At 31.6% G+C, this 8,143-nt stretch overlaps 1 protein-coding gene across 4 annotated transcripts in view; it reads right to left on the bottom strand.

The window, feature by feature from the left end:
- Positions 1 to 1,236: 1,236 nt before the first annotated feature.
- The window catches only part of ApepP (Aminopeptidase P), a 37,385-nt gene continuing 30,478 nt past the window's right edge, over positions 1,237 to 8,143 (bottom strand). For all 4 annotated transcript variants that reach the window (XM_015934367.3, XM_089268239.1, XM_089268238.1 and 1 more), the window contains exons 2-8: positions 7,378 to 8,122; positions 7,153 to 7,306; positions 6,933 to 7,064; positions 5,472 to 5,581; positions 4,825 to 5,359; positions 4,618 to 4,716; positions 1,237 to 1,850 (exon numbers count right to left, since the gene is read on the bottom strand). In XM_015934367.3, coding sequence (XP_015789853.1) covers positions 1,731 to 1,850; positions 4,618 to 4,716; positions 4,825 to 5,359; positions 5,472 to 5,581; positions 6,933 to 7,064; positions 7,153 to 7,306; positions 7,378 to 8,122 — 1,895 coding nt within the window. In that variant the 3' untranslated portion in view covers positions 1,237 to 1,730. The remainder of the gene's footprint in view (positions 1,851 to 4,617; positions 4,717 to 4,824; positions 5,360 to 5,471; positions 5,582 to 6,932; positions 7,065 to 7,152; positions 7,307 to 7,377; positions 8,123 to 8,143) is intronic.

Below are 8,143 nucleotides of genomic sequence, written 5' to 3'. Positions count from 1 at the left end.
CTGCCATCTTCTTATGCTCATCCTCGGCATCTTCCTTCGTCTTCTCCTTCGTTTGCCTTCTTACTTTGTACTCTTTTTTTGAACCAGCAAAATGTTCCATATTATTCGATAAGTTTACTTGTTCCTCATCAAACCATCTTAATGAAAATATCCAATTGAACGTGGATCGCCCAAATTAATTGTACATCTATTTTTGATCATCAACACCCAAGTTGTTGGATAGTTTCTTGTGCAGCTTTTTTATACTTAATTGTCCAATAATTGTGTTCATCATCTTGACAGTTACAATGGGATCAACACCACCAACGTTAACACAACCACCAACAGTTACTTCCAAAATTGTTGACACCAAAGAGGAGGCTTTGGCCAAGATAATAACATTTCTCAAAATTTTTTCCTTTTATAAGTTAGTTATGTTGACTTTTGTCGCCGTTTACTGTTTAATTGATGATCAGAAAATCATCGCAACTTTAGCCATTGTTTCTCTTTTCTCTCACATTCTTTACGCTAAAGGGTTACAAGAAAGATGGATTGTCATTCTGAGGTCGTATCAGGTCTTTTATCTTATATTTGCCACTTTGATGACCACTCTAGTAATTGTTGATGCACTTGCATTGATCCGTGGTGTTTCTGGACGTTATATACGCTTCTTTTTCTGGATAAGCTTGGTTTTGCCAACATTGCCATCGATTTACATCATCAACCAATTGATTAATATTCTCTATGCGATTGCTGCATCCGAAAATAATGTAATTTCAGTAGTTTCACCAAGTTGAACGTTATCATCATCATTATATTTACCATCTTAAACTTGTTGATCTATTTAATTATCCTTTTGTTTTAAAAATAACATTATTAAAAACTGTTCACTGTTATTGGCAACTGTGTCTTGACTTTTTTCCCTCATTTTGATTTGAAGCATCTCTTTGAGGCTTCGTTTTTGCTGGATAAAAAGTTATGAGTAAAATGAATAAAAATAATTCATGTTAATATTTATCCAGAATACAATTGTTTACTAATTAAGTTTAAGTAACTGAATACAAATATTCCAGTCAAGTAAAATTACTGAAAACTTGTTGTTTCAAGCTCTAAATTTGAAGACATTAATCTGAAATTATTTTCCGAAATTGAAATTTCCAAGTCGCTAACTAATTCTTAATATTGTCTTGAATATCATCTGAATAGACCTGAATACAAAAATATGTTGTGAAGACAAAATTGGTTTACATAAATGGGTTTTGTCTTGATTTTTACTTTTATTGATTACGAGTGGTTTGTGATTATGAATGAGATGAAAAAGTATTCAGTAAAAATGGCATTTTTTGAAATTTTGCAAAGTCGACAATAAAAAGTTACATTCACTGTAATTACAAATCATAATCCAGTTTTGTTAGAATTAAATTATTTTAACAAAAAAATATAAGAGTTATTGGCTTTTATTTATCTTGTTTGTAAGGTGATCTTGATTTGCTTTGCTTTATCTTTTGATTCCTTGTTTACGCTTTGATCAAATGGTTTTTGGCAGTCCATCCATTAAACTTATACATTGAATAGATCGTTGCCTATTGAATATATATTTATCCATATATATATATATATATATTAATAATATTAATAATGAGTTTAATTGCTTGAAAGTTTTGAAAACAATCAAATCACAGTAGGATGAAAAAAAGTTGAAGTTGAATTGATCCTAAATTTTGATAAAAAACAGGTATAAGGCGAGTAATTTATCCTAACGGTTGAGTTTCCTTCATTAACCATTGATATGCATTAGTTTTGCCCTGTTCCTTCAATGCTTTACCAATAACATCTCGGCAAGTTGCATGATAATTGTCCAACCATTCAATCTGTGGTTAAAAAGAGAAAAAAAATTAATAATTGAAAAAAAAGATAATCAAAATGAAAATGGTTAGTCGATTGTTCAACTTGTTGGTTAACTGATTGGTTAGTTTGCAATATTTTTAGATGGTTAACGGCTAAAAATAGTGCTAATTAACTGTTGGTTACAAATAATGATGGTTTTCAAATGAAACAAGCTTCACTATACACATTTGAGTGTTAATGCATCTGCAGCGCAATTTAACTGAGCTATTAGAAAGGCTCAAAATTGAAACTATTTAACTGTAACCATTTACATTTAACATTTAAAAATCAACACACATAAAATCAGTAGCTAATTAAATGTGAGAATCAAGGAAGAGTAATGAAGCTCTATTATCAATCTATTAATCTCTATCCCTATCAATGCTTCCTAAATGATATTAACTACTCATTTGAGATATTTTTTGTTTCAATTCATGCTGTTGATCAGAAAAGTACCAAAGTAGTAAAGCCAGCATCAAGAAGAAGCAGCAGCAAAAAAAAGTTAAATAAATGGTCAGTTGGTTTAATTGCCTTGTAGGCATTAAAACTCGATTGTCTATTAAATCTTAAGGGCAATTGGATTCATATATCTGTATGAGATGAAAGGTGGAGACCAAGTTGGAGTCTTCATTAGGGAAACTTGAAAATAATGATATTAATGGGTAAAATATAATATTGAAATAAGTCAATATTGAATAGTCTAAATATGTTTGATACAATTTTGATTAATAAAGTGAAACAATCTCTCTCTCTCTCTCTATCTTCCTTATTTGATTAGACAAACCATTATCACCCATTATGAATAGATCCATGTCACATCATCTTCCTTTTATTTCTTCACTTATCTTCATCATCATCTAATAGCCTGAGAGGTTAGCATCAATTAGCCTCAAGATATGAGCTTCAGTTTCACAAAAGATTAGTTCAATTTGTTTCTCTTTCTCTTGCATGTAAACTATTACATGAATGCATATTTAGTTATTTATTTTAACCATTATCAAGCTGAAGCTCAGCCATTTGGTTTGGATAAACGTTGCTTAAAGGATGATAATCAGGGAAAAATTAATCAATGTGTTTATCTTGATTTAACTATAACATAGTTAACACTCTTTTTTTTCATCATGGAAACAAGCTCTAATAGCTTGACCTACTGATAAACATCTAATGGTAAAAATCATTATTAAATGTGTTTAGCCTTTTTGCTCAAACCTAATCATTAGGAAGAAATGAGTAATATTTTGCTGATAAATGAATTTTAAAATTGAACTCATTTATCCGGAAATTGAGCCTCCATTGAACGATATGATAAATTAAATATTATCTAATAAATCAAGCTTTATCAAGTTGACAATTGAGGTAAATTAAGGATTGAAAAAAGAGGTTTGTATAGCAATAAAAGGCAAATCTGAATATTGAGATAACCTTTTAGGTAACTACAAGAAATTTAAATTTAAATTCAGTTTCAACTAGAATGGCGAGAAATGGGAAAAAAAGGTTTACATTTTATTGGTCATTGGACAGGTAATGCTAACAAATTAAGGTTCATCAGCAATCATAATGAGGATAAAAGAAATGAAGTGAGAAAAGTTGATATGAAAAATATGACATAAATTAGGATTTACAGGTTTCTTAATACCGGAATTAAAGTGCAATTAAATAGACAAGAATAGAGATAAAACTGTGATTAAGAGAGTAGATTAAGAAAACAAATTGCTGGTGAAACATCAAAATATTAAAACTAATCAAGGTGGAAAAAGGTTGAGTAGGCTTTGATTGAAAAAAGAGATAAAATATGAGCAAAGTCAAGGATTGGGTGACAATATCAATAAATATGAAGTTGATTAAAGAGACACAAATAAAAGTTGATAATTAATTAGGATCATTGAATAGATTAACAGTTGAAATATTTAGAAGAAGAGTAAAGATGAAGATCATTGATCCAAGAATAATCTAGACTTAGGTTTTAACAGACAAAAAGATCATAATATGATTTTAGTTACGACTGAAAATGCTTCAGGGATTGAGGAGAAGTTGATAAAAGTGATTGAAATAAACATTTGAACCTACGATCATCAAATAGGTATTTCAAAGAGGATCATCATCATCATCGCAAACATCAACAACATCTTTACATTTCTTATCATAATTAGATGATAAGGATGATGATGTTCAATGAATATATTGGCTTTATGGTTTTCAACTCTTGTTTTTTTTTGCATTTCACAAATAAACCGGTTTATCATTACTCAACCCTTTTTTATTATACCTTTTTACTGATCTATCCTAGTGAATACACTCGAGGGCTCAGTTAACGCATTTTTTTCATTCTCAGTCGCTATTGAAAAATGAACTTTTTGGGACAAAATCCACAGTCAACAATCACTGATTGGTTGAAAATTAAAATCCAATAGATGGAGACTGTGAAAATTGCTTTAACTGAGCCCTCGAGTGGAGTGGTAATTATGATTACAATTAGTATTTTTTATTAAATGTTTTTAGTTGTTGCTTGGAGCGTTCAATTTTCATTTCAATTTTCTCAATCTTCATTTTTGCTGCTTTCAAATTGAACATTGAGATCTAATAAAAAATGATTTAGATAATGAACAAGAGCAAATATATTAACTCGTTCACCCTAAACTTGGTAATATTAATACAAAATGATGGTGATAATGATCATTATGATGACCATCATTTAGAAGGAAAGTCATTTTTTGCCCGTCAAATGTTGATTTAGCCTTTTTTCAGACTTACCTCTTCAATGGATAGTAAAGATGGTTCCAATAGTTTGGTTTGAATTGGTACTAAAGTTATCGTTTCAAAGCCAAGATAACCTCGATCCTTGAAATTATGCTAAAATGTTTAGGAAAAGGGAAATGAATAAACAATCAATAGATGTAAAAATTGAAAGTAAAAGTGATCAAATTAACCAAAAAAATGCAAATAATTGCACTCATTTACCTCAAGGTTAACTTTCTTGGCTAATATTAGACTTTCGATTCTTATACCAAATTTACCATCTTCATAGTAACCTGGTTCATTTGAAAGAATCATTCCTTCTTTAAGACCAGGATCGTCTGGTTTGTGCTTAAAATGTATTCCCATTGGGCCTTCATGGACATTTAGATAGACACCAACACCATGACCGGTTCCATGAAGATAGTCTAAACCTACTTCCCATAAATGACGGCGAGCAAAAGAGTCCAACAATTGACCCTGAATACCAGAGGGAAAATGCGCTTGAGCCAAATCAATGTGACCCTTAAGTACTCTTGTGAAACATTCCCGTTCATATTGTGTTGGTTCACCAAAGTGCATGGTTCGAGTTACATCGGTAGTTCCATCTCTAAATTGAGCACCCGAGTCACACAGATACATTTCACTGGTTGAAAGAGTTCGAGCTGATTCGGGTGAAGGTTTATAGTGGATTATAGCACCATTAGGTCCAGACGCAGATATTGTCTCAAATGATGGTCCAATATACTCTTCTTGAGTCCTGGCAAGGGCAAAGAAACAAAAAAAATCAATTAAAATCATGTTCAATTGAAAGGCAATGAGCAAATAGTATTTCAGCTCGTCGATTCATTTTCACGACTTTCCCTGATTACCTTCTGAACTCTTCCAATTTGTTTGCTGCTTTAACCTCATCTAATTCACCTTTTACTATTTCATCTTCCAGCCAAGCAAAAAATTCACAAAGAGCCACAGCATCTTTAACCTGAAAAAATGAAAAAAAGTTAATGAATAAAATAGCAAAAGATATTTGAAATTGAGATACAATATTTTTAAACGGTTGAATAAAGTGATATATTTATAATCAGATTTCAATATTTAAATCAATTTGGCATAATGTAATAAAGTGATTTGTATTGGTTGTTAGGTGATTACATGGCTAAAGTAAAATTGATTAACTTGATTTAACCAAATTATTCAACATTTGAAAGAAAATGAAAAAAGTTTCAAGAAAAAAAGAAACGTAAATTAATCAGATTAATGGCTGATTCAAGCCTACAGCTTTAAATTAATCTTTCGATATTTTTTCCCTGAAAAAAAGAAGATGATGAGAAAAAAAAGTTTCACCTTTCCAACATTTGAAATTAATTAAACTAACAACTTTCAATAGAACACAAAAATCAACTCAACTAAAGGAGTTTGTCGCTTGTTGGTTAATATTTAATCATTAGTTTACCTTGTATCAATTTAATTGGAACTAAATCAATTCAGGTTAACATGACCAACAGTATCTTCACCATAATCATCAAGATAATGGCGATAATAATAATTGAAATAAAGGAAACTATAGTTGAATGAAGGCAAAGGGAATCAAGTTTAACATCAAGAAAACATTGAAAAGGTAAAAGATCAAGACGGAACAAAATTGTCCCAAAAGCAAAAGTAACTTCAAGGAAACGACATTTGATTTATTAGCATTGAAAAGGTGTGCATTGAGTGTAATTAAAAGATAGGTTAAAATTGGGAAACAGATTGTAATTAATTTGATGGTTATGATGGAGGTCGAGGTTAATAAATATCAACAAATAATGTTAACCGTTAGTAGATATATTTTTAAATGTGAAAACTCCTTCACAAATGTTGAAAGGTAATTCACGTTGACGTATATTTTGTCAGTTAATTGATAGACAAGAAAAAGGTTCAATACAAGGTGAATCAGGCTTAATTACTGATCATATTAAACCCATTCAAGTAAATTGCGTAGGTGAATTTAAATAAATTAAGGACAATTTCCAGCTTATTGGTTAACCACTGACTATATTTTTAAATGAAAAATTGTAAGAATGAAGTTTATAAATCTTTATGCTTTTAGGCAATATTATCAGTCATCAGGTAAATTTTTTCTTTCAACTTTTCTTAATTGAACTTGTTTCATGTCAACTTGAGTTAAAAAAAACTTGTAATCATCTTGTTTGACGGTTGTTTTTGTTTTTGAATTTTCAAAAAATGAGAAAGCACACGTTTACATTTTGATATTTACTCTTTGCTAATCACCAAGTATCCATCTTAAAGGGTTAATCAATTAGAGTGGGTAAATTAATCATTGGGATACTTACATGAGCTCGCTTCATACATTCAATTTCAACTTTGTTTTTCACTGCTTTGGCTAATAAGACTGGATTAGGTAAACTGATTCGACGAGATTCCGGAATTATACTGACTAGAGCATGGCTTGAACGATTATCCAACTGTAAAACAAAAGGTGGAGACAAAAAATTTATCAATACAATTTTGGACTCAATTGGTTCATCTGCTTTTGGTGGTGACAATAATTACCCAAATTTTGGAGGAATTGTCTTGAGCTACAAGCCATTTGAGAAATTCCGCAATCAACTTGTATTCTCTTAATTCAATTTTTGGTTTAGAAGAAGCATCCAGATTTAAATGTTTCCGGCAATGATTATCAAGTTTGGATTCATCGACAAAAAAACTGAAACAAAAGATGTGCAAGAGAAACAATTAGTCAATGGATTTAGAGCGCTTGATATTTCCTTAGCTTACTTAATAACATCCATTGTAACGACAATGTAAGCAAAAAAGACTGGATTGTAGGTAATATCAGACCCACGAAGGTTGAGTAGCCAGGCTATGTCATCAAGTGCCGTTAATACTAAAGCATTGGCATCTTTTTTGACCATCTCCTTGCGTACCTCTTCAACCTTTTCTTGCCATGATTTACCGGCAAAAGATGTAGGATAAGGTTCAATTGGATTTGATGGAGGAGCTGGACGATCCTCCCAGACCAGGTCAATAGGATTGGAGGCTACCGGGACAAGGTGATTACCATGGGAAGTAAGAACCTTGGCCAAGTTTGTCCATTGAGAGGAGGAGGCAAGGAAAGAATCACAACCCACTTTACTACCACTGGGCAACACTTTGTTCAACCATTCACCAGGTGAGGGTGTCTCGGTCAGCCCATCTTTCATCAAAATCCAACCAGGAAACAGTTCCTTTTCAGCTTGTAAAAAGTATCGACCATCAGTCCAAAGAGCTGCATCATCAAGGGTAATCACGGACGTTGATGTGGACCCAGTGAAGCCGGAAATAAAAGAGATACGATCATCACAATCAGCAATGTATTCACTTTGGTGAGCATCTCCAGAGGAAATGATGAAAGCAGAAAGTGCTTCATTGGAAATACTTGAGCTTTTCAATAAACTTCGGATACGTTTCAAAATTTGACCAGAATTTCGCACAGACATATTGAGAGGTTGATCGTCTGAAGAATCACTATAATAATTTGTAGCTACAAAAAGAGGAGAGAAAA

The sequence above is a fragment of the Tetranychus urticae genome, chromosome 2, assembly GCF_039701765.1.
Source record: "Tetranychus urticae isolate SD_2017Ah chromosome 2, NJAU_TeUrti_SD_1.0, whole genome shotgun sequence".
In the NCBI taxonomy this organism is placed as follows: Eukaryota; Metazoa; Arthropoda; class Arachnida; order Trombidiformes; family Tetranychidae; genus Tetranychus; species Tetranychus urticae.
This window is presented reverse-complemented; position numbering and strand designations above follow the sequence as displayed.